Source organism: Tachysurus vachellii, chromosome 25 (assembly GCF_030014155.1).
Source record: "Tachysurus vachellii isolate PV-2020 chromosome 25, HZAU_Pvac_v1, whole genome shotgun sequence".
Classification (NCBI taxonomy): domain Eukaryota; kingdom Metazoa; phylum Chordata; class Actinopteri; order Siluriformes; family Bagridae; genus Tachysurus; species Tachysurus vachellii.
Window position 1 is genome coordinate 14,826,578 of NC_083484.1, and position 26,159 is coordinate 14,852,736.

The 26,159-nt window shown below is 40.6% G+C and overlaps 3 protein-coding genes across 10 annotated transcripts in view; 1 reads left to right on the forward strand and 2 right to left on the reverse strand.

Moving 5' to 3' along the window:
• Positions 1-2,270, reverse strand: part of tap1 (transporter 1, ATP-binding cassette, sub-family B (MDR/TAP)) — a 10,072-nt gene extending 7,802 nt beyond the window's left edge. Inside the window, exons 1-3 of one of the 3 annotated variants that reach the window (XM_060861533.1) lie at positions 2,156-2,270; positions 924-1,261; positions 329-521 (exon numbers count right to left, since the gene is read on the reverse strand). In XM_060861533.1, the coding sequence (XP_060717516.1) occupies positions 329-521; positions 924-1,250 (520 nt within the window). In that variant the 5' untranslated portion in view covers positions 1,251-1,261; positions 2,156-2,270. Of the gene's footprint in view, positions 1-328; positions 522-923; positions 1,262-1,728; positions 1,904-2,076 lie in introns of those variants that run through there. The other 2 variants (XM_060861532.1, XM_060861531.1) reach the window with 2 other exon arrangements.
• Positions 2,271-4,436: 2,166 nt separating this feature from the next.
• On the forward strand, positions 4,437-14,540 carry notchl (notch receptor, like). 2 transcript variants are annotated; one of them, XM_060862014.1, is made up of 11 exons: positions 4,437-4,660; positions 6,753-6,897; positions 7,078-7,419; positions 9,092-9,330; positions 9,521-9,845; positions 10,177-10,316; positions 10,411-10,469; positions 11,076-11,205; positions 12,347-12,444; positions 12,531-12,865; positions 13,301-14,540. In XM_060862014.1, exons 1-11 carry the CDS (start codon positions 4,603-4,605, stop codon positions 13,791-13,793), a joined length of 2,364 nt encoding a protein of 787 aa, XP_060717997.1. In that variant the 5' UTR covers positions 4,437-4,602; the 3' UTR covers positions 13,794-14,540. The 2 variants fall into 2 exon arrangements, with proteins under 2 accessions (XP_060717997.1, XP_060717998.1); XM_060862015.1 differs by having other exon boundaries at positions 4,438-4,660; positions 9,092-9,306.
• A 1,376-nt stretch (positions 14,541-15,916) lies between these two features.
• On the reverse strand, positions 15,917-25,177 carry pbx2 (pre-B-cell leukemia homeobox 2). Of its 5 annotated transcripts, none has more exons than XM_060861358.1 (9): positions 24,795-25,176; positions 24,027-24,100; positions 22,152-22,396; positions 20,832-21,022; positions 20,511-20,646; positions 19,867-20,008; positions 18,920-18,990; positions 18,688-18,732; positions 15,917-16,674 (listed from the first exon to the last, which is right to left on the reverse strand). In XM_060861358.1, the coding sequence occupies exons 1-9, from the start codon at positions 25,016-25,018 to the stop codon at positions 16,600-16,602; spliced, it is 1,203 nt and encodes a 400-aa protein (XP_060717341.1). In that variant the 5' UTR covers positions 25,019-25,176; the 3' UTR covers positions 15,917-16,599. The 5 variants fall into 5 exon arrangements, with proteins under 5 accessions (XP_060717341.1, XP_060717340.1, XP_060717343.1 ...); XM_060861357.1 differs by having other exon boundaries at positions 18,920-19,014; XM_060861360.1 differs by lacking the exon at positions 18,688-18,732 and having other exon boundaries at positions 24,795-25,177.
• Between the last annotated feature and the right edge of the window lie 982 nt (positions 25,178-26,159).

The following is a 26,159-nucleotide window of genomic DNA, read 5'->3' on the forward strand; positions in this document are numbered from 1 at the left end:
CCTTATATGAGGACTGTTAGGTATAATTCTTTTGCCAAACTGCTTCCTTGAAAACACTGATTAAATGTATAGTTATCAGCTATGAATTAAGAGAAACAGTCAGTAGAAATTGTAAGGTTTGAAACAAACACAAACAGTTTAGAAAATCCCAGGGAATTTCCAACACTTATCAAGCACCAAACCACCACCGCACCGGTGCCACGCGGTGAAAAAGCGAAACCAAAAGCAACAGCAGTTACATTCTTCCTCGTTTTCTGTTTCATCGTAGGCCAAAGCTTGTAACTCAATAACACACAGCAACATGAAACGCATCGTTGCAGTTTATTACCGAGAGAGGAAGCGACCACGAACAGGAGGACCGCCGTGAACCGGCCCTGGTACGGCTTTAAGTATCCCAGCAGCCTTTGCAGAGAAGCCTGGCCTTTCTCCTTAGGTTTTTCCTCCTTCTTTGTGTGGACGGAGGGCACATAACGTTCCCACAGCAGCAGCGAGAGAGCCGAGACGGCGTAGCTCTGAAGCAGCTAAAAAGGAAATAGAAACCAACAGATATCAGCATGATACTTAAATATAGAATAACAATATTTTATAATATTTTCACCATATTTACATTTGCTAATTGCTCTAACAAAAATATATTTTTGTTTCCTGCTCTAACCGTATGCATAGTTTAGAAAAGGTGTATTGAGATTTTCTCAAGTTTGTTTAGTCCCTAACAGGTTACACAGGGACTTGTAATGCAGACACTCCTATCAAATATTTATTTCCTTTAAATAAATAAAGTTTTAAATAGTGCTCTAACTTTTAGTTTTGTAGTAAAGTCAATTCAAGTACAATGATCAAACTTGAGGTGGTAATTGTAACTGCTTCATCGTGGATTGTTTCTCTGTAACAACACGTCCCTCACGTTATTAGCCCTCACTCACTCCTTGCCACGTGTGCCAGCCCCAGATGAGCTCCAGTGTGGACCAGCCGCATGCCCACCGCAGTGTGACGTACGCAGGATAGACCAAACTGTGCACAGCAAGGGTCTGGACTCCGCTCGTACGCTTCATCCACGCCGGGCTCGCCGGGTAAAAAAAGACGACGAGGACAAGCGCGGTGAACCTCAGCAGTCCTCCGACCCAAAGCGTTGTAAAGGAATAAGGAACGACCAGAGGGGAAAGCCGGGTCACCCCGAACAACATCACCACACATACGTCCATGCACAGGAACAGGAAAACAGTCAGATATGATGCCATCTTGGCCTTCATTCCCTAAAACACTACAGAAATAAGACAAGAACAGATTAGTAACAAAAACATACTAATATACATCAGCAAACTAACTTATATATAACTTATATATACATTTACTTAGATATGTTGAGGTATGAGTATTTGTATACTAAAGATACTTACATATCTACTGTAATAATATATTAATACACCTTTTTTTTTTTATCAATTACCAAATCACCAATTAACAAATTATACATTTTTGAATACCAGGATATTTTTTGTAAATTATTTAAAATATATATAAATATAATTAATGCACAATAATAAGTGCTTTCACTTTCACTGCTTATGATACTTATTGTTATTGTTAAACACACTTCTATATGACTATAATGGGCCATTAAATTGTTTTTTAAATCTAAAAACCTTAAAATTCTATAATAATAATAATAATAATAATAATAATAATAATAATAATAATAATAATAATAAACCTTGAAATCGTACTTACGTTGTGAGACGTGAATATTACGTCTAATAACGATCTTAATAATCTTTCTGCACTCTTTTCGATCGCCAGGAATAAAAATGACAAAATAAAATAATCATTAAAGAGCTAAAATAGTTTTAGAGGCGATTCTGAGTGCAGAGAGATAAAGACGTCTCATCTAAAACACCACATACAAGAATTGACAGTAAAGCTCAGGGCCGTATCCTAAATCACTAGTCTGCTGCCTAGATAGCGTCACAACATATCATGTAAAGTAAACACTTCCGCGCTCGCGCTAGTGCACTACAGATTTTGTAGAGGTGCCATTCAGGACAGAGCCTTAGCCGATGTAGGTGAAACCGAAAGTACCTGAAAAGGGGAAAACCAGCTGCTCATAAAACGCCTCCAAACGTCTACAGACACGAAAAGGACTCACATGAAGACTTACAGAAAGGTTACAGATTCCAAAATGGTCGAATACCGAGCAAAAATAAGCTTTAAAAAATAGGAAACTTATGACTGGCGTTGTGAAGGGTTTCCTCAGAAAGCGTCTGAAATTCTCGACCAATCAGATAAGGGCAAGAGAGAATAATAAAGAAAGAAATGGCGCCATCTGGTGGCAACGCGCGAGAGTGAATTCTGATTTGAAAAAAATACGGTTGCCAGATTGGGATGATTACCTCTCATTTATTTTAATTTTATTATTTATTTATTTATTTGTTTGTTTGTTTGTTTGTTTGTTTGTTTGTTTATTTTATTGTCTCAATAACAAATGATAAAATAACAAAATGCAATGCCATATTATTAAAATTTTAGAATAGTAAAGAAAAGAAAAGAACATAGCATAAATTTAAAAAAAAAAAATAAAGAAAAAACAAATAAAAAATAAAGAAAAAAATACACATAAGGGACATCAAGCAAAACAAGTTTCAAAATAAATTTTCATTTCCAGCTTAAAATGTAAAATGTTTGGTTTCTTTTCACCACTTTACATTTACGGATATGAAACTATTCAACTAAAATAAACAGATTTTCAAAATTAAACATTTTACATTCCTCATTAAAAAAATAACATTTTTTCTGTAGTAATTTAGTAATAGTAATTTTTGTCCCACATAATGATTCAAAAACACGTTCGACATCATTCCAAAAAAAACTAGTGTACATACGATTAAAAAAAAGGTGCACAGCGGATTCTGTATTTATTTTACATAATGTACGAGAATATATATCGTTTTGAAATTTTTGCAGAAATTGGTTTGTTGGATAGATTAAGTGTATAATTTTAAAATATACTTCACAAAGTCCGAACCAAGGATTTAAATTTTAGTTTGTTGTTTCACTAACATACAGTGACGTCATAAAATCTGTAAATGTGATTTTCTCCTTTTTCCTCTGGCAATATTTAAAGCAGGCATAATGCCTAGTAAACAATTGAATGCTTGTGTGATTTACAAGCATTTATGTGTGGATTTTTAAAGGAATTTCAAAACCTAATCATAAGAATCAAAGCTAATTTTATGTCAGTAGCGTTTGCTAAATAAACTAGCTAGCCCAAGCACAGCATATGTGACTAAAAGTTTACGCAGACTTTTAATATAATCTATATATATTATAGATATAGATATATAGTATCTATATATCGGCCTATAATCTCGGACCGTGATCGGTCCGTCCTCAAAAGTGATTTGGTGACAGAAACCGAGCTAATATTAAACGCTCACGATTCTTTCGATATATTGCGGAACGATCAGATACCCGAGTAAAAGAGCAGACGTACAGGTGTTCCTTATAAAGTTGACAATATGTGTATGTAGCGTTTGGTAAATTTGTTTTATCCAGAATTATAGGGGATGTGGTAGCCTAGTGATTAAGGTGTTGGGCTACCAATAGGAAGGTTGTGAGTTCAATTCCTTCTGCCACTGCTGGGCCCCTGAGCAAGGCTCTTAACCCTCAATTGCTCAGTTGTTTAAAAATGAGATAAAATGTAAGTCGCTCTGGGTAAAGGGTGTCTGCTAAATGCTGTAAATGTAAATTATAGAGAAAGTCAGTTTTAAAAAAGAATGTTACACGGTAGTTTTACTCAAAAAATATCTAGATAAACTGGAGAAATCTCACTCACTCACTCACTCACTCATCTTCTACCGCTTATCCGAACTACCTCGGGTCACGGGGAGCCTGTGCCTCTCAGGCATCATCGGGCATCATGGTAGGATACACCCTGGATGGAGTGCCAACCCATCGCAGGGCACACACACACTCTCATTCACTCACACAATCACACACTACGGACAATTTTTCTAGAGAAATCTATATAATTTTATTATACACTCTTATAGAATGCGGAAAGGTTTATTGTGGATAAACCGAGAAGCGTTGACTTGTAATACTCCATTCTCTCACATTCTGTGCTGCAGAGTTTTCCCCTTTTTAGAGCTAAAAATTGTTGAAAGATCTGACCTTTTTATACAAGTTCATATATGTATTTTATATAACAATGTTTCGTGTGTGGATGTGTGGATAACGGCTTCCTGAAATACAAATCTTTTATATGAAGTCAGATTCAGGTCTGCAGCCTAGCCACAATACACGCACATACACACTCACACTCCATTCTTTTTCACACAGTGGCAGGAAATGGTCCAGATATCTGCAGAAAAAGAATAAGAGGATAAATCAAGGAGGCGTGGACATAACCGTTCACACGCCTCGGAGTATTTTTGCATCGGGTCTGAGAGGGGAAGGCACAAAGATTGAAAAAGAAAAATACACATTCTTGTCATTGGAGGAAAAGTTCTGCAGGGAGAAAAGGAGCAATTGTCCTTTCTGAGAACCTGTGTGTGGTAAAATTGTAAAGAAAAAGGAGAAGAACTAAATCGGGACTGAACGTTTACTATGGTCCTGTTGGAGGGTCTGATCTTCTTGTTATGGCCCCTCAGTTGTGTATCTCATGGTGAGTCCAGATCAACTTGTAGAGAAATGGATGGATTGATGGATGGATGGATTGATTAATGGATGGATTGATTGATGGATGGATGGATTGATTGATGGATGGATGGATTGATGGATTGATGGATGGATGGATGGATGGATGGATGGATGGATGGATGGCCAAAAAGGCAGCTGAATAGATGTCAGGTGGACAGATAGAATGATGGATAGAATGACTAAGGCAGAAGGACAGATGCATGGATGAACGGATGAAGAGAAGAGAAAGACTGAAGCCTGAATAGATAAAGAGAGATAAATGTACAGATCGTGTTCTGGATGGAGGTATATAAATTCTACAGAAGTATAGGTATATAAGTATAGTACTGTATGTACTTGGTTGAATGGATGAAATAAACCAGGAATGTACTGTATAGATCAAATCATGGAACGTCTGATAGGTGGACAGACGAATGAATCAGTGCTTCTGAGCAAATTCTACACTTTGACGAGCTTTAATTATTAACAACCGAACCTAACTCAAGCCAAGGTTTGTTCAGGAAAAAATCACTATAAATGTTCATATGTAGATCTATCTATTTGATTAGAATTTCTAGCTAATCACTAATTTATAAAATACAAAGTGTGCATTAAAAATTTTAGTACATTGCCTTGACAAATAAAAATATTTTGTAGCATTGTTTAAAACGCATCACTAAACTGAGTTCTTAGCACTGATGTTTTATTAGATTTATGCCAAAAAATAGTCATATTTATATGAAAAAAAATACAGATTCTTTTTATTTGTAATGTACAGTAGAATTGTGCTGTTCGAACTGTATAACTGTAAAAGACTTGTGCCTTCATTGTCCTCCACACCTGTTAGCCTATTGTTCCTTTCCATTACGTTCATCATCCCCATGGTGTTGCCCTTCAACCCTGACCCACACACACTCCACTCCATTTCCTGTTGCTGTACACCTCTTCTGGTTCGCCTTTCCTGTTTGTGTCAGAGCCCGAGTTTCCTGTTTCCCCTCTGTCTCGGTCCAAGATCACGCCTTTCAGGCCTTTGTGGTGTTTGACCCTCTTTTTTGAGCTACAGGTTTTTACTTAGTTCCTTTCATCTGCTTCTGTTTTTACTGTTGGAACAAAGGCAGAAAACTCAGCAGCTAATATACATACTGTATACAATACACTCAGCATTTAGTGCACCACCGTTTCCATTTGTACTTTGACATTTAAAAATAATGTTATTTAATTGATCATGTTGCAAAGATTTCTGATAGATTAGCCCTTGCATACTAGTAGGGTCACCGGTTGTAGAAGTGTCAGGACTTATAGCTAAAGCATTATACACAGTTGTCATAGCAGGTGTACCGGCATATAAAGTAGTATTATTAGCATAGCAGTAGTATTAAGGTACAAGTACAGTAACGACAGTAGCAGTAACAGGTGCGGTTTTATTAGTAGCTGTATTAGCGGAAATAGTATCACGAATAGCAAGGCGGTGCTTGCATTACTAGTAATACATGTAGCTGTAGCAGATGTATCTGTATGTTAAAAAATTGTAATGGAAGAGCAGTACTACAAATAGTACTAATAACCACTATAGCAGTAGGAGAAGGTGGAGGAAATGAAATTGTAATATTAGCTTTAGGGGGGCACGGTGGCTTAGTGGTTAGCACGTTCGCCTCACACCTCCAGGGTTAGGGGTTCGATTCCCGCCTCCGCCTTGTGTGTGTGGAGTTTGCATGTTCTCCCCGTGCCTCGGGGGTTTCCTCCGGGTACTCCGGTTTCCTCCCCCGGTCCAAAGACATGCATGGTAGGTTGATTGGCATCTCTGGAAAATTGTCCGTAGTGTGTGTGATTGCGCGAGTGAATGAGAGTGTGTGTGTGCCCTACGATGGGTTGGCACTCCATCCAGGGTGTATCCTGCCTTGATGCCCGATGACGCCTGAGAGCCACAGGGTCCCTGTGACACGAGGTAGTTTGGTTAAGCGGTAGAAAATGAACGAATGAGTGAATATTAGCTTTAGTATTTTGTATAGTCACTGGGAGTATTCAAAGTCAGCTATATTTTTCTTGGTTGATTTCCCTTTGATTTGTTCTCTTTAAAGCATCACGAGGTGATCCATGGAGCAGCTGTCCAGCAGATAAAATGTGCAAAGACAAGTTTGCGAACGGCGCCTGTGATACGGAATGCTCTGGCTCCCAGTGCCTAAAAGATGGCTTTGACTGCTTTAGGCACAAAGAATCCTGCAAGTAATAATCTCATTGTGTCTGTACATCAATAATACCAATAATATTCTTGTTGTACATAGACCCAAAAGTCTGGATGCAAAACAAAGATTAAAACAGGTCTTGGAAACAGACTTTAAGACTCAACTACCCAGATACGTAGGATTAACTAAACTACAATTTGTGACGTTTCTTTTCTTACAGTTCCGGCTATACTAAATATTGCCGTGACAACTTTGACAACACGCACTGCGACAAGGGCTGCAGTACTGCACCCTGTGGGTGGGATGGTTCAGACTGTATCAAAAACTATAAAAATCAGCGACCCAACTGGGCCAAAGGTACACTGATTCTGCAAACAGCAATTCCCTTCCAGAAAGCAGTGTTGCAGAACAATTCTTTACTTTGGGCTATCAGCATTCTGCTCCAGACCAGCGTCAAACTCAGAGGTATGGTGCCACTTCAGCCTAGTACTGAGTTCTTCACTATGGATTCACAGCAGCTGATAGATCTGCTCCAGCAAGTACCTACCTACAAGAGCAACAGGTAACAGCATTCTTTTATTGCATCTAATGTTGATGAGTGTAGATGAATAAGTAAATAATGGTTGGTCTGTAGTTAAGGTATGATGATTAGGCTGTCAGATTGGCGCTGTTAGGTTCTCGGGCTCTCAACTGGTCTACTGGGAATTGACCCTGCAGTAAAGTGCATTGTCCATTTGTTCTAGTAAATGTGGCTCAGCAATGAAAGCAATAAATCAGCAGAAAATGAATTTCATACATCATCACATGATTGCCTTGGTGGAGGTATGTGGAAGCTTAGTGGATAAGGTGTTGGGCTATCGATCGGAAGGTTGTGAGTTCAACCACAGGTCCACAAATCTGCCACTGTTGGGCCCCTGAGCAAGGCCCGTAACCCTCAAATTCTCAGTTGTATAGAAATGAGATAATCTAAGTAGCTCTGGGGGGGAACAGTGGCTTAGTGGTTAGCACGTTCGCCTCACACCTCCAGGGTTGGGGGTTCGATTCCCGCCTCCGCCTTGTGTGTGTGGAGTTTGCATGTTCTCCCTGTGCCTCGGGGGTTTCCTCCGGGTACTCCGGTTTCCTCCCCCGGTCCAAAGACATGCATGGTAGGTTGATTGGCATCTCTGGAAACATTGTCCGTAGTGTGTGATTGCGTGAGTGAATGAGAGTGTGTGAGTGCCACTGCCCTGTGATGGGTTGGCACGCCGTCCAGGGTGTATACTGCCTTGATGCCCGATGACGCCTGAGACAGGCACAGTCGCTCTGGATAAGGGCGTCTGCCAAATACTGAAAATGTAAATGTAGGTACGATCCAAAGTTTGATAGTGTTTTTGTATGTTAAAAATTATTTCCCTACTTCTTTGCTTCTTTGAGAATTAATATTAAACTCCATTTAGTTTTAAAGATAACCATTTAGACTCAGTTGCCATTTGAATTTAACATTGACATTTTTATTATGTCAGATGACTTTATACAGAGAAAGTTACAATCCAGCATGCACGATCCAATCCAAGCATTAAGGAACTGAAAGGTAAAGCCTGAATTATTAACTTCAACAGGCTTCAGATGGAAGGGTCTTGGTGAAAGTACCAGAAATCTCTCTTGTTTTTGGAATCTGACATTATATCTTTCTGTTGTCTTGATAATGTTAGCACATAGTATTTTAGCAATTAAAGTTCTAAGTCCTAAAAGTTAATTGCTAAAATACTATATGCTAGCATCATCAAGACAGCAGAAAGAAATAATATCAGTTCAATACTGCAAATTGCTAACAACATTAACGAGCAAATTCATTCATTCATCTTCTACCGCTTATCCGAACTACCTCGTGTCACGGGGAGCCTGTGCCTATCTCAGGCGTCATCGGGCATCAAGGCAGGATACACCCTGGACGGAGTGCCAACCCATCACAGGGCACACACACACTCATTCAATTTTCCAGAGATGCCAATCAACCTACCATGCATGTCTTTGGACCGCGGGAGGAAACCAGAGTACCCAGAGGAAACCCCCGAGGCACGGGGAGAACATGCAAACTCCCACACACACACAAGGAGGAGGCGGGAATCGAACCCCGACCCTGGAGGTGTGAGGCGAACGTGCTAACCACTAAGCCACCGTGCCCCCCCCCCAACAAGCAAATGATTCTGTCAAATAGTAACTTCAATCCATTTGTCCGTGCTGCTTTAAAACAGGTCGTTATTGTTCCTACAAGTGGATAACAGGCCATGCTCCCAGGTACAATTCACTTGTTTTCCCTATGCATCGGAGGCAGCAGATTTCCTAAACGCTGCGCTGGAGTTGAACCGTGTCCCAACCTATATAAAGCCTGAGATCCAGGCACTCATCAGCATCCGGGGCATCAATAAGGAGATTGCAGTGATAGAACCTCCCGTCAAGGACCCTGATGGTATGTTCAGAGATACAAGATCACGTATGTTCTAATTTTTTTCTTTTTCATTTTCCACCTTTGTTTCATTTGCATTTTCAAAAATATTTTACAAAACAGCCACATAAGAATGTTAAATAGGTATAATGGCAAATGGTATAACCAGAACCATATATATATATATATATATATAAAATCTATGACTCTTTCGTTCTCTTCCATGCTTAATATACAGGTTCTCCTCCATGGCTGTGGCCTGTGGTTGGCATCACGGTGGGCATTGGGATAGCATTGGCCATAGTGGCAATGGTAGTGCTGGTATGGAGATGGAAAAGACGACACAGGAGAGAACGAGGAGACAGGGTGCATCACAGATCTACGGCAACGGACAACGATGGTGAGAGTAAAAACTGGACACAGTGCTCCTCTGAGCAAAACAAAAGGAACGGAAGAATAGCAAGGGAGAAGGACAGAAATGGCATGAAGAAGAAGAAGAAGAAAGGGAAGGACCTGGGAAAGAAGCGCAGGGAACCACTCGGAGAGGATGCCATTCGGATGAGGTGAGGCTACTTTGTTCCTTTATCGGTACTGTATCTTTGACTGGTATGATAAGTGAAATACTTTCTTTGTCCTTTTATTTCTCTTGATGTACAAATAAACATTTTGAAAGTGCAGTGTAGAGCTTGTGCTAAAGGACATGTGATCATCTCCTTGAATACCGTGGACAAAAATAGCCTTTCCCTCATCCTTCCTGTTCCCATCCTTACACACTGCTCTAGTTAATCTAGTCATCTGAAACTATGATATATTTAGCCAACAAATCTCCTTTGATCTATCTGTCAAGCTGTGTGAGGAAACTGCTTATGTCCTCTGGACACATTATGACCGCAGGCCTCTTAAGAAGACCTTGGACATAGGCAGTGACACAGATGTGACCCAAAGCTCAATGGAGGACATCAGCAGGACAATTTGCGACCACAGATCTCCAGATCAGAAACATTTCAACATGAGTCACCAACAAGTTCCCATAAGTAAGATAAATACCTCATGTTTTATAATTGTTTCTAATGTAGGTACAAGTTTCATTGTTATAACATTCTCCTTTTGATTATTTGCTATAATTAGGTCCACCAAGAAGGTGGGATAGGAATTCCATTCCCACAAATCAACGAATGCCAAGCAACGTGAGTATTCATAATGCTCAAAATCTTACTGAGAAGTAGATAAGTTGTAAGGGGCAATAGATGCGTAAGCAGGACCAAGAATGACGTGATTTACAAGTCACATTATAACCAGATAGCACGTTCGCCTCACACCTCCAGAGTCGGGGTTCGATTCCCACCTCCTCCTTGTGTGTGTGGAGTTTGCATGTTCTCCCCGTGCCTCGGGGGTTTCCTCCGGGTACTCCGGTTTCCTCCCCCGGTCCAAAGACATGCATGTAGGTTGATTGGCATCTCTGGAAAATTGTCCGTAGTGTGTGATTGCGTGAGTGAATGAGAGTGTGTGTGTGCCCTGTGATGGGTTGGCACTCCGTCCAGGGTGTATCCTGCCTTGATGCCCGATGACGCCTGAGATAGGCACAGGCTCCCCGTGACCCGAGGTAGTTCGGATAAGCGGTAGAAGATGAATACATGAATGAATGAATGAATTATAACCAGACCATTTTCAAGCACTTGTTTAATTCTAGCCTTTCGTTCATAGTGAATCGTTCATTTTGGAATTTTAACATCAACAGGAAGTAATCACTAACCCCAAACCCGGTATTGTCATTTTGATGTTTTTCACCACAGTCAACCCCAGTGCAGTGGTGTGGACCTGACGGCTCGGTGGTTCTGATCCGAGCTGTGAGGAGCGGCCTCGATCGCGTGGTGATGGAGCTGCTTAGAGCTGGAGTTCCTGTCAACAACACCGACCACACCGGTAATCACCACTCTCCTTATTCACTCAGCTTCTATCAAGTCGCAGTAACGTAAGGATGAGTTGCGTATCGATATCAAGTTCTTTTTCCTATCTAGCTCTTTATGCCAACCCTCAGTGGCATTATATTTTGTTTAGTTCCATATATGCTAGATGGCCAAAAATATATCTGACTTTTATGTATTAGACGTGTTTGTTGAACATCCCTTCCTAATACCATGGGCAATAGTATGGAGCTGGTTCCCCATTTTCTGCTATACAGCCTCTTTATAGCCTCCATTCACCTTTCCACTAGATTCTGGAGTGTCGCTGTGTTCATTCAGCCATAAGAGCATTAGTGAGGTTGAGCACTGATGTCGTACAAGAAGAATTGAAGCGTAGAATTGAAGCGTGTTCAAATTAATCCAAAAAAGTGTTCATTGGGGTTGAAGTCGGGTCTCTGCGCAGGCCATTGAAGATTTGCATGGTTGCCTTAGGTTTTAGCTTGACCAGTATAACGGATTTATTGAAGATCAGTGAATGACTGTGGTAAATGGTGCAAGTAAAATACACTCTCCAGTTCATTTCTTTACCCTGTGAGCTTTGACCTTGAGAATGGTAATAACAGCTTGTAAAACATGCTCAAATAGTATGAAGACCTTTTAACGATCATATGTAAACTGTCTGGATAGTTGCAGTGATTCCTGACTGGGGTTTTATAGGTTAACACAGTAGTGGCTTAATCTGTAAATGGGGAGTAACATGCATTTCTCTGATCTCCCCATTTCCTCCACCTCTTCCTCTGTCCTTTCCTGCTGCATTGCAATTCTCAATCCTTCACGGGCTGTCAGAACCCCTAATTCATGCTGATGAGACTGAACAAAGTTAACTTGCTGTAGCGTATTTAGTGTGGATACTTTTATAACATTGCATTGCTCTGCTTTGTCTCACTAAATGCTTTTTGCAAGCTGTTTTTGTCCTTTGGTTCGTCCAGTACCATTCATAATTACTTCCATTTTCTTCAATTGCACTATGGCTTCCTAACTTTGAGCATTTTCTCTTTACCTCTCTAATACCAATGCATGCTTCTGTCTGCTTCTTTGTGTATGATGGAGCCTCTTCTTTCCTTTATTTCCCTCCTCTCTAAATCCACTCTCTCTACCAGGGAGATCTGCCTTGCACTGGGCATGCTCAGTAAACCACCTCTCATTAGCACGGACACTGATACGTTACGGTGCTGCTGTGGACATGCAGGACCACAAGGTAAAATAATTGTTTTTAATACTCTCAGAGATATTTCAAGACTTTTATTTGGTTGCTGTTGAAATCCTGGATGTGTCCATTTTCAGGGTGAAACCGCTCTGTTTCTCTCGGCTCTCCATGGCTGCTACGATACTGCCAGATTTCTCCTCCTAAATGGTGCCAATCAGGAGCTGACAGACCGCAGGGGCCGTCGGCCAATGGATGTGGCCCGGGAGGGATTCCATCATCAGATCCTCGAGCTTCTTTTGGCCCACCGAGTACACCAGAGCCCGTTTCCTGTGGCCCCAGCTACCGAGGTGCTGTGGGATGATCGCGCTTACCTGTATTCCCCATGGATGGCATCACCTCCATGTCTGCCAGGAAGAAGCGCCTCGTTCTCTGGGATTGTAGGACCCAGAGAGATGTCTTCACCCCAGCCCAGGTAAACTTGCAAACTCATTTCTAACTCATTTCTGGTCTGAACTGCTTTGTAGTGGGTATTCCACCAACCTCATGTGATCATAAGTCGGTTGCAAGTTTAATTGGGTAAAACCGTCTAAGGTTTCCTCGTATTGTCAGGAGATCATAGGTTTGCGTTCCAATGATCCCATAGCTATGGTGTTTAGCTGTGATCTATAAACTGAAAGGATGCCTTGGCTGGCTGTACATGTTTGGAAGGAAGAAAATGGTATAATTCGTCCTCCTGGATTGGTAGCTGTCATGGGATGACCGATATAATAGAGTACAAATTGGCGAGTAACAAACCGTGAAACACAAAAACTGGAGAAAGGTGGTGTGTATTATATCTTCGTACTATACTAGAATTATAGTCTTTGTTAAAACTTTATAATTACAAAATCTTTTGTCTTCTCCACAGTGACTGGCAATATGTGGCAACCCAAAGCTTGCAGCCAATGGCAAATCAATCCACAACTGCGCTAGTCAGCCCCAGGGTCCTCAGCCGGCCATCGCGCCCGATCAGCACTCTTCAGGAAGTAACCTCCGAAGCTGAGGAAGAAGAAAGAGAATTAGCACAGCAAGGCTCCAGAGCAACAACACCCCACTTCCTGTGTCCTCAGCCGGCACCTCGGCAGCGCTCGTTCTCTTGCACGCAACCCGCTCTGCAGCGCCGCCTCAGTGCCAACCAACCAGAGCAGGTCATCAACCTCCTGCCAGAGAAACTAGCTAATGAGCAAGTGGAAATAGTGGTTGTTCCCCACCACAAGGCAAGCTCCAGCCAATCAGATAGCAGAAGTGCCGGGACGGCATGTAACACAGACTCTGAGAGAGAGAGAAAGAAGAGTATCAAAGAAGAACGTCAAAGTGAGGTGGTCAAAACCGAGCCCATATCGATACAGACTGTTATGTGAGGTTCTGTATCGAAAGAAGCTCCAAAAGTCTAATTCCGCTACCAAGCACTTGTTTTTGTTTTTTTTTTCAAACTTTATTTTAGCAGTCTGTCAAATCGATGTATTCAATTTTTAAAAATCTAGATATGCTGAGCACACTTTTAATAAACACTGTTTATTTTTTGTTTTGTTTTTTTGTTAAGTCATTTTATATTCATGCTGCCTTCCATGTTTTACGTCTAGGATTCTCCAGATATTTTAATATCAAGTCATTAATATTAGAAAGTTTTATCGGTGCCATTTGTGTTTTAATGTTACACACGATCTGGATAATTTAACAGCGCATTTTCTACTTTTATTAAAATTACATTTATAATCGGATCCAGGATGTTTTTGAGTTTATCGATCCTCGATCCTCCTTTGAGTTTATCGATCCTGTGTTAATGAAATGAACCACTACCTAAACATGTGCAAAACCCATGTACATGACAATTTTAGTAACAATTATAACACAAGTTATTGTTAGAAGTTGATCATGTCATAAAAAAGGATGTCTAAGTTTGCTTTTAGTGTTAGGAGTCTCATATTATAACAAACTGTATTAGGGTTTCATTACTAATGGAGAAATTAGCTAGGAGATCATTCTGGTAGTGGACTCAGGCTTTTGTAGCCAGCTGTATAAATTATTATATACAAATATCACACACGCTAATATTTTAACCTGAATTTTTACATTTGTAAAATAAACTAGACAATTTTCCAATAAAATGTGATTGTCTCATGAACTCATAAAAGTGTGGAATTTGTAGCCTGGATACTTAACCAGCCAAGAGATGATAATATAAAGATAAACTAAAGTTGATAATGGGGGGCATGGTGGCGTAGTGGTTAGCACGTTCGCCTCACACCTCCAGGGTTGGGGGTTCGATTCCCACCTACGCTGGAGTTTGCATGTTCTCCCCGTGCCTCGGGGGTTTCCTCCGGGTACTCCGGTTTCCTCCCCCGGTCAAAAGACATGCATGGTAGGTTGATTGGCATCTCTGGAAAATTGTCCGTAGTGTGTGATTGTATGAGTGAATGAGAGTGTGTGTGCCGTGATGGGTTGGCACTCCGTCCAGGGTGTATCCTGCCTTGATGCCCGATGACGCCTGAGATAGGCACAGGCTCCTCGTGACCCGGATAAGTTGTAGAAAATGAATGAATGAATAAAGTTGATAATGATCGAATTAATGTCCGACTCTGAATAGAAGCTGTTTATTTGCTTGTTACGATTCTTTGAAATTGTGAAATGACGAAAGGTAATAGATGTTGGAGACGCTTACAGTCGGGTCTTCATCAGCGATCATTTTGAAGACTTCGGCGGGACTGAGTCTTTTGGGTCTGTGGTGAACACGGAATTCACGCTGACCTATTAGTTCCCTACAATTCTACTCAAATGCAAACTGTTGTAGAAATGACATTATATACATTCACATTATTTCCTTTCCAGTGTCATTTAAATGAGGATGAGGTTCACTTCTGAGTCTGATTCTTCTTAGGGTTTCTTCCTCATATTACATTTTACATTACATTTACGCCATTTAGCAGACACCCTTATCCAGAGTAACTTACAACTGAGCAATTGAGGGTTAAGGGCCTTGATCAGGGGCCCAGCAGTGGCAGCTTGGTCCTGGGGTACGAACCCATGACCTTCCAATCAGTAGTCCAACACCTTAACCACTGAGCTACCACATCCCACATCATATCATCTCAGGGAGTTTTTCCTCTCCGCCTTGCTCATTAAGGATAGATGTTAGAGATATAAACTTGCAGACATTGAAACTTTTATTCTGTTTCTATACTTCTGTGAAGCTGCTTTGAGATAGTGTGGCTTGATAGAACGTGTGTAGAACGTTTTTTTTTCTTTTTCCATTTCATATACGAAATAAATATTTTGCTGGTAGTTTGTTTGCGTATATCTAAATATGGTCATGCATATTGTTTATACAGAAATCTATTCAAGAATGATGACATGATACTTTTGTCAAACTAACAAAGCAACACAGGACATTAAACTCATCCTCTGTGTTCAGTTGTGTCTGTGTTTAAACCCTGGCACCTGCCCTGCGTAAATCCACAGTGAAATGAGAGGCTGTGCGGCGGTGTGGCTGAATGTGTACACAGACAGTCTTTATTGTAAAAGAGGTAGAGAATACAGGTGTTTCACTGTACAGAGAAAGACAGCACTGTTGATATACGCATTCAAACCGTGAATAAAGACGGCAAACGCACCCCATTCGGAAAACAGGTACACACAGTAAAAAAGAGAAACACACAAAAAAAAAAACGCACAACAAAAGAAAACAGAAGACAAAACGATCTTTGGATTATTCTCTATTGCCCCTTTAAGCCACGCCAATTCATCTCTATCTGAGCTTCAAAAAAAACAACAAAACAAACAATATAGGTTTAGTATAGCAGTGATAACAGTAACAATAGTACTATAGTTATAAAGAAGAGCAGACGTAATGCAGCTAATAAAGTTTCCCCTCCTTCTTTAGAGCCCAGATATTTCAGTAACAAGTCGTGGAAGTAGTGATGGTGAAAAATCAAAACTATAAACTGAAAATAAAAAACCGAACGGCCGAGTACATGAGCCTAAATAAAAAGCCAGTTCCTCCGTCTCTCTCGTGCACACGCTTTCCAGATATTGACTTCTTTTTTTTTTTTCTTTTTTTAAAAAGAACGAAACTAAAAACACTGCACTTTGGCAGAAGAGTGACCATCGTTCTTTCCATTTTCTCCTCCGTTCTCGTCTCTCGGACGCGGCGGGGAAAGGCGGCGGACATCAGTCCGAATTGTCGGAGCCCTCGCTTCCAGGTGGAGAGGGAGGTGTGTTCTGGTCCTGCCAGGTCCCGTTAGTCTACACACACACACACACACACACACACACACACACACACGCACACAAAGAGGCGACACAAATAACTTCACATGAATATGCAGAACACAATTTATACTGAAACTTAAATTACCATTACGACAAGAACAAATACAAAAGGATAAACGGGGCTTTCCTGTAATTCGCTTATTATTGTACTTATCAAATGTCCGGAACGAGAACAAAGTATTCTTGCAAACTGCACAATTTCCATTTGTTAGAAACAGCACACAGTTCAGCACCAACACAGTTTAAGCAAACATGAAAAAGCAGCAATGTTTTTTGTAAGATTGAGGACATAAGGCAAGACCCTACAAGGAGATTCAAGATTTTCAATCTTTTTTTTTTTTTATTTTTTTTTTATTTTAAGATTTTTGGACAAATTGCATGTATAGTACATTATAATCTCTTTATATTCGCCATAGGAGCGAAAAGTGTGAAATCAACAGAAATGTCTTCAGGGCTTTGAAGAAGCCGCAAGCTCCGCCCACTCCGAGCGTCCTCTTATATAAAGCTTGTACATGTCGGTTAAAGTTGAGATTACTAAGCAATGTCTGAGCATTGACCAGGTCTGGATTCAGCTTAATGCATACACTTAAAATGGTAATTAAATATTTACTTTATTTATTTTTTTTACATTTTTATTGATTAAACATTTTTTTTTAAATGCCTCTGATCTAGCATTAGACTAGATATTAAACATGAATATTTATTAAAAGACACAAAGCTTTATTTGCATATGAATAAACGCGAACCTACGGATCAACAATCGGCTCATGCGGCCTATCTGTTGTATCAACCCTCCTGTAGCTTCTTGCCTCAAAACCACAATGGCACAAAAAACACGGCTACAGCCACCTGGAGCACGAGCTGTTAACTGATTTGACGAGAAAATGTGACGTTTGAGCTCCTCTGATAAAGTCGGTCGGGTCTCATCGCTGTAATATTCTTAACAGAATAAATGTCCTTAGAATAAATAAGGAGGAAATATGATGTGGATTATTTGGAATCAGCACATGCCTTTTTTTTAATGAAAAGACACCACCATGTAAACCTTTACAGAGCAGATGAGTCTGTGAGCATGAACAAACGATGTTCTGAAGGAACGTGGGAAAGACGGCGGGTGAAAATCGTGGCTCACGAGTCAGAGACTAGTTTGTTTCGGAGGATTTGGTAAAAACATCTTTTTATTTTAAAGGTGGGGTCTCCGTTGTTTGAAAGCCAATGTTGACATTTGAAAATCACCAAAACAAAAACGCCCCTAACCCAAATGGGTTCCACCCCTGTTTTGATAGGAAAACGTTCAGTTCTCTCCAGCACTGGAAAGCTGATCCTATATTAACACGTCCTACTTCTTACCTTATCGTAAGTTTTTATCCTCCATGTCAATGTTAAAACCACTTTCTGCTAATGTCACACATGCGCACTGAACACTCTCTCCGCCCATATTGACAAGACACGCCCCTTTCTGCTCATTGGCTACACGTTAGTTTTGTTTTTGTTTTGTTTGGCATCCCGACTCAGTTTTCTAAAGCATTTCTCAAACAACGGAGACCCCACCTTTAACTTCATAATATATAATAGAAAAAAATCCTAATATTTGTCTATTCTATTCTGAAGGTTTGAAAATTGGTTCCAAATTTATTTACCCCCTTTTTTTATTACCTTTAATATTTATTAATGTGTCATGTTGCACGCATTCGATATTCAATATAAAAATCCTACTTTCGCTGTGATATGAACGACTAAGCGCTTGTTCGATTCTTATTCTAAAAAGAACCTGCGATGAAATGAGCCCAGTACCGTGACTTCACCAGGACCGTTTTAGGTTAATATAGAGATGGAAAGCTCTTATTCTGAACCCTTGTGTATAATGCCATCTTTCCCACTATCGCTCAGGACTGCGCTGTGCTGTGCCTCTGTATTCTTTTGAACATCACTGTGAGTTTTTAGGATCGTCGGCGTATAAGCATGCATGTGTAATGATCTCCTCACCCGGCTCTCTCTGGGACTATAGAGTCTGTCTGAATAGCGTGAGTCCTACCAGAGAGAGAGAGGATAAGGAAGTTTAGGTGCGTCCACACACAAACCCACAACAATTCTTATACTGTATACACACAAAACAAATGAACACAATGACTGACAGTGCACGTGTCCGTGCCCCCGTGGGGCGGCAGCATGCATCGTGGGGCATTTAAACAGGAGAAAGACGGTGAAAGGGTCTAACCTGAGCCCCCATGTGGTAGCCAGGCTGCTCTCCATTCACTGGAGGAACTCCAAGGAAGAGATCAGCTGACCCTGAGAGCGAGAAGGACCCTGAGCCTGAGAGAAGCGTGCGTGCATGTGTGTGCGTGTGTGTGTGTGTGTGGGACAAAAGGTTATCTGTGAAAAACACATGCTCATTTTCCCTTGTATTAACCCCCCACCCCCACCCCACCAGCATTACTTTATATATATATATATATATATATATATATATATATATATATATATATATATATATATATATATATATATATGACAATCACTGCAATTGAATTCCTCTTTATTTATAACATCATAATTGCATTCGACCCTTATTCTGAGCTCAGTGATGAGTTACTTAATATTAAGTTACAGCTCGCATGGGCCGAGTAAAAATAAAAGATCTGATTAAGCGAAGTGCCTTGGTTATAATTATTAATGTCTTAAAGATCGTTGTAATCTTGGAGGTTTGCTTCATTAGTGTTGCACAGGAGGTTCAGTGACGTGGTTTCGTGTCACAGATGAATCTGAACGTGGGCCGTAACCGTAACCGCTGAGGCTGATGACAGCTGTTATTCACCCCTAAGTGTTTTATTCCTTTTAGATTCTAGATAAAAAAATAAACCATAACTGTAAATAAGTGCTTATGAACAGTCGACCAAGCGACCGACCAATCAGAGTCCAGGATTCAACACTGTTGAGGTATAATGACGTGTAAAGGTTGTAGATGATTTGTTCTAGTAATCTATGATCATCTGAGTCCTTGTTATCTACATGAGGTTTGTAGCTCTAGTGCAATACTAAAGAAGCAAACACGTCTCGGCTTGATCTTTTGCTCAACTTGTCCTTTAAAGGAACTAAACAAATGTTCATGTTTAAATGACATATGAGATAAATCCCCAGCGTTTGAGCTTTGTGCTCTAAGCATACCGGTGGAGTTGGGGGTTTGGGGCGATCCCTCTCTCTGCGTCGCCCCCATGGCCGTCTTCATGGCGTAAAGGTTGGCCTCTTCCTGGAACTTGCTGATGTTTTTCTTGTAGCGGATCCTCTTGTTGCCAAACCAGTTGGACACCTGTTACAACACGAAGCCAACGTGAAACCGAACCCCAGCAGAAAAAAATAAACAGTCAATCAACCTGCTGACACAAGAGACGGAACGAGACGTCGCCTTGGTGTTATGTCTGTGGATCAAAAAATAACAACAACAGAGGAATAACGATTTCGACACATCGATAGTGGAAATGATCCACTTCTGTTTGAGGAGAAGGAAAAAGAAGAACGATGAGAACGGATAGATCGGGTCCTGTTCCGGTTTAAACACGTTATTCCGGGCTGAAACCAAATCCGTCAAAACGCACACACACTTAACAACGTTAACAGCCTCGTAAATGCTTTTGTTGTATTATTGCTCTTCGTTTGTTGTCCCGTCACCAAGAGAAGCTTAGCCTTGTCGCACGGCCCTGTTTCGTTAGGACGGTTACCAAAGTAACAGGTTTGGCTTCTCCTTTCAGTCGTGCTATTTAGAATATCGTTTTTTTCAGAGATGTTGTGAGCTGGTTGTTGCATCGTGTTACCTGAGAGATGGTGATGCTGCACTGTTTGGCGAGCTCCTCTTTGGCCTCCTCACTGGGATAAGGGTTAGACAGGTGGGAGTAGAAGTACTCGTTCAGCACCTCCGTGGCCTGCTTGCTGAAGTTGCGCCTCTTGCGCCTGACAAAGACACGTCGCGGGTTCAACCGTCACGTGGCTAATTATGTAAATATTCTCCAGGAATATACCGGGCTCGATTCATCGGCTTATCATCAAGTCCAAATGAGAGCGCAAATATTTATAAGTGCAAACATGGACACTGCAAACACACACACACACACACACACGCACGCACGCACACGCACCTGGCGTCGAGGAAGCGGGAGCGGAGGATCATCACGGCCTCGCACGTGCTCTGTTTGAGCTGTGTCTGGATGGAGCTGAACTTGCGGTGGATGATGGCCACCATGCGCTCGATCTCGCGCGGCGACACGGGCCGCGTACGCGACTGTTCACGCAGCAGGTTCATGACGTGAGTCGTGAACTCACTGCAGGCCTGAAACACAGTAAATAACACCATGTGAAGCAAAATCCTGTACGTATTACAATACACACTCAAACCAGACAAAATCTCCTATGTGATATTTTCTATAATGAGAAGTTTGGTTAACATTTTTGGAGGAAAGGAACTGACTCGACTCACAGACAAGCCACGGCATTTAACGTAAATATATACAAATAAAAATTGTTATTATTTTGCATAAGGGTCACGTTTCCTTCACAGCCCATTTAGGAAATTCGTTTTGAGACATTTTAGCTCATCTAAAGGATTAACTTGAAGATTTTTTTCATTAAAAAAACATAAACAGGGAGTGAACGTGTAGTCGAGTAAAATCTGACAGATCAATATCTGCTTTTCAAACAGAGATGACCGATGACTGCGTCTGATCTCGGATCAATACGGTCTCTTGCGTCGCGGCTATTAGATGAAAGTTAATCTTTTTCCCCCGTGTGCGCGTCATTGACCGGAATGATTGTCATGCTTGCTTCTTGATACTCGTGCTCAAATCTTTTGATCTTGAGGCTGCCTCTGCACATCAGATCAAGCAATAGGACTTGAGCTCGAGTAGAATTTGTGCATTAGCAGTTATGAGAAACATCATAGGACATACGCAGCCACATTCATCAAATCAAAATCCAGGAAGTAGAGACGCAAGCTGCGTTACGCTTGATTCGTTGTCTTCTTTTATTTGTACTGCTTACACTTAACATTCCTACTTAACCACCTTCTTTTTACTTGTATACCTGAAGGCACTTTTTCTCCAATTTCTCTATTTGTTTGTACTGACAACGAGACAAAATGCACTGTGCTGAGCCAGTTATAAATTCGTCTTCGGTTTCATCAGAGCTTGAGAGACTAAACCAGACTTTCCTCGTAAATTCCACCATTTGTTCTGAGGATTTTACTTTAATCAATGCTTCAATCTGCGTATCACAGAAATGTGAAGTGTTGTGATGTTCGTGTGATTTGCCGCCATTTTACAGTAGGCTTCGGCTTCTCTATCTTGGACAAATGGTACTAGCAGGTTTAATAATATCTGGTTTCAGATCATGTTGTGATATGAGTGTACAATCTAAACATAGCTCTTGTGACTGAATGACTGACTCTCTGTCTCTCTACTGACCTGCTCGTATTTCTCCAGCTCGGTGTGGTAAATCGTGCGAATCTGGCTCAGCTTCTGTTTGTAGTCCGAGTGCTCCAGAGAGCTGTCTGGAGACATACCGCCGGAGCTGGTCGCTGCTGAGACGGCCGCGGCGGCCCCGCCTCCTTTCTCCGGGCCGGCCACACCCTCGGCTAGAAGCATGTTGTCCAGTCGGACAAGCTGCGGGTCTGGAGGCTCCTCTTCCTGCGTGTTTCGCATGGAAAGACCTGACAAGAACGTGAAGATTATTTAGTTTCACATGTCACAAACGTATTATAATCGCTGTTGAACAAAATCTTTATTACACCTATACATCAGTCTCCTCCAAGCCTGTGTCACTACGCATCCTTTAATTAGAAACAGCAGTAAATCCGAAACAAGCCGAGTTTCATTACAGCTCGGAAAATGAACGGTCCTGAAACGATGTGCGTAATGTAAGTGACTTAAAAAACAAAGAAATATTCCTTATACTGACTTAACAGTCTAACGGCACGCGTTTTGTTTTTTTGTTGATTTTATGCACAGAAATTGTAAACACACTCCCGAGCTTTGTTTCTCTTTAAAACTTTACGCTGCCATCATACTTGTTGTCATGATCCAATCTCAAAATGCTCTGATACTCAAAAACTTTACATTCAAAAGTCAACTTATCTTGAAAAATGGAAATGTTTTAGGGAAATGTTTCCGTGTTTTAGTGACGACTTAAACGGCACGTATTAATTTCAACATGGCTTTCCCGAATGAGACTCCCGGTAACTTTTCAAAATATTAGCACACAAATCCTGAGTTTTTCTTGAAACCGCACTTGTAAGTCAAGTAATCCCTAGATTAGGAGCCAGCGAACAAAACGGCTGTGCAGTCTGATATATTAAAAATAAATCAGGAGGGAGTTACTGTATTATTACACCATTATAACATTTATTCATCTTTCACTACAGCAACTTGCCGACAGCAATTTCTTTGATTTATTCCTGAACGACGTGGCACGCTTGTTAGCTGTTTGGAGTCGCATTTAACGTTGACTAACGTCTGTAAAACAAGCTGGTTCCTGATATCGCTTACGCTGTAGCAGCTATAAACGTTCATTCCTCTGAGGACTATCCCATGGTGGAAAACTCGTTCCGTTAAATGTTAAGCTCTCCTTAGAGCAAACAGGGATTTGGGACACCAACAATTAAACGAGTCTACATATGAAATAAATAAATAAATAAATAAAAAGTAATCTTTAGGTTGTTACCAGAACTCTGTTTCATTACACTACGCTGTTGTTGATTATTTTCTTAAAACTGTATGCTTGGAAGTTTTTTATTCTTTAAGAAAAAAATAATAAATTATATATATATATATATATATAGTGGTTTATATCACTTTTTTAAATATCCAGGAACAGTCTTTAGATTTTCTCTCCAAGCAAAGCACTTCGTATTCTCCAGTGAAAAAAATAAACAGTGATTATAAAGTTTGTTTATATATATATATATATATATATATATATATATATATATATATATATATATATATAGCATGTAGCCATGTAGACAGTAGATAGCATGTAGCTTAGCACAGCTATTAAGAGGGGAGGAAAAAAACAATAACAATCAATTCCTGCTACATGATAAAACGTCACAGTTAACGTTCAAACAAATTACAGACGGTTTTACAGAATATAAGTTATAAGATATGGATAGAAACCAGGAATAAACGTTATTAAATGACAAAATAGGTGTGTGTGCTTTGCGCCATTAGCCTCAGATTGTCGCTTTGTTCAACATGGCGTCTCTCGCCCATCTCTCTCTCTCTCTCTCTCTCTCTCTCTGTTATTTAAGTGCAATATCCAATGCACACAATTAAACTTACCGGTTTTCTCTTTAATTTCACAAAGCACGCTGAACAAAGCCGGTTTCATTCGGTGACAGTTCAAGGCATGTTTTCTGTGGGTTTAAATAAACAAACTGCATTAGCCAGTTAACCTCTAGCTGTATTAGCTTACTTTACAAAATAAATAATAATAATAATAAATTAATAATAAATCCTTATGCATCAAATGCGTTTAAATACACAATCTCACTTCGGTTTTAGGCTATAAAATGCAACAACAAAAAAGAAATGTTTAGGCTTTTAGATTTGTCTGTCAGGTCGATAAAGGAAGCTTGAATCCTGAATGCTAACTTTAGCTAATTAGCCTACGCTGTCGTGTTAAGCTAGAGCAAAATAAACAAACAAAACAAATAAAATGATTATTGTTTTATATATATATGGAGTCTGTATTTTGTATTTTAATTGTAAAGGGGCGTGTTAGTAACTTTAACGCGATGTTTTTTTGCACAATAGGTCGCTAGCACGTCGGTTAGCATTAAGGTAAACAAAACGTATCCGACTCTATTAAACGTTTCCAAAAGCGATGTTATTACTTTCTTCGTGTCATAAACGTGTACACTGGGATGCAAAAAAACACAAACAAACAAAACGTGTCGTGAGAACGTCTTCCATTTATTACGTTGTTGATTTATTACATCTACGGTGAGTTGTGTAGTTTCGGCTGCTAGCAACTTAATGCTCAAACTTTGTTTTTTGGGCACGAAGCCAAAGCTGGTCATTAAAAGCTAAAACCTGATTTCGACTCACTTCGCCTGGGCTTCGTCTAGACTTTGGTCGGTGATGGTCATGATTTGTTGCAAAATGTCCCCAATGTCTCGTCTGTTGTCGTGCCCGTTTTCTGTTCCCTCGAGGCCCGAGTCGCCATCGGGCCGGTGCACCGAGTTCAGAGCGTGCATTCCCGGGTGAGCGTTTAACGCGAGCCCCCGGCCTGAGTTGGGCCCGTTGCCTGTAATAGGCTGCTGCTGCAACATACCGAGTGTCACATTAATCTCAACCGAGCCAGCTGTGTGTGTGTGTGAGTGTGTGAGTGAGTGAGAGAGTGTGTGTCTCTGTTTGTGTGTGTGTGTGAGTGAGAGAGAGAGAGAGAGAGAGAGAGAGAGTGTGTGTGTGTGTGTGTGAGAGAGAGAGAGAGAGTCTCTATGTGAGTGAGTGAGAGTGTGTGTGTTTGTTTGTATTTTTGTGTGTGTGTGTGTGTGTGTGTGTGTGTACACACCCTTCCACTGAGGTCCTCTAGCGACAGGATTTATCCCATGGGATAAAATAATAATATAATAATAAAATTGTAATAATATTATAATAATGTAATAATAATAATAAAATACTAATAATTCCCGCCTCCACCTTGTGTGTGTGGAGTTTGCATGTTTTCCCCGTGCCTCGGGGGTTTCCTCCGGTTACTCTGGTTTCCTCCCCCGGTCCAAAGACATGCATGTTAGGTTGATTGGCATCTCTGGAAAATTGTCCCTAGTGTGTGGTTGCGTGAGTGAATGAGAGTGTGTGTGTGCCCTGCGATGGGTTGGCACTCCGTCCAGGGTGTATCCTGCCTTGATGCCCGATGACGCCCGGGACACAGGCTCCCCGTGACCCGAGGTAGTTCGGATAAGCGGTAGAAGATGAATGAATGAATGAATGAAAATACTAATAATAATTATAATAATATAATAATAATACAATAATAATTATAAATAATTAAAACACAGTATAATTATGTATTGTGGACACATTTCACTTTGTAAACCTCTGGGGTTAAACTGATATAAAACAAAAAAGGTAAAGGTGCCAACAATGTACCATTTAACGTGCTGTATTATCGTAGGCAAAGTATTATAATCAATTTTAATTCGTTTTACTCGTGTTTAAAGGGGCAGGTTGTCATTCTGAATTGCAATTGCAGGGAACATAGGACAAGTATTCCTCCTTCCTTCCAGATGATCAGACTCAGGACACATGTTGAAGCTTGTGAGTTCTGCTGAACTAGGTAGTATTTACAATATCGAGAAATCCTGGTGTGGTGTGACTCAACCCTGTTATCTATGTTACCGATGTTGTTTAAGTCCAGTTTTCTAAGTAAGGAATAAAACCGTTTGGGGATTTTACGGGGAAATAATAAAC

Bases quoted from the DNA above. Each gene is read 5' to 3' on its own strand.
- notchl (XM_060862014.1), top strand. From the start codon at position 4,603: ATGGTCCTGTTGGAGGGTCTGATCTTCTTGTTATGGCCCCTCAGTTGT. The intron at 9,331-9,520 runs GTATGTTCTAAT...CTTAATATACAG, and splicing joins GTTCAGAGATACAAGATCAC to GTTCTCCTCCATGGCTGTGG. The intron at 12,866-13,300 runs GTAAACTTGCAA...TCTTCTCCACAG, and splicing joins ATGTCTTCACCCCAGCCCAG to TGACTGGCAATATGTGGCAA.
- pbx2 (XM_060861357.1), bottom strand. From the start codon at position 25,018: ATGTTGCAGCAGCAGCCTATTACAGGCAACGGGCCCAACTCAGGCCGG. The intron at 21,023-22,151 runs GTCAGTAGAGAG...ACTGTGTTTCAG, and splicing joins AGCTGGAGAAATACGAGCAG to GCCTGCAGTGAGTTCACGAC. The intron at 18,733-18,919 runs GTTAGACCCTTT...TCTCTCTGGTAG, and splicing joins GCTACCACATGGGGGCTCAG to GACTCACGCTATTCAGACAG.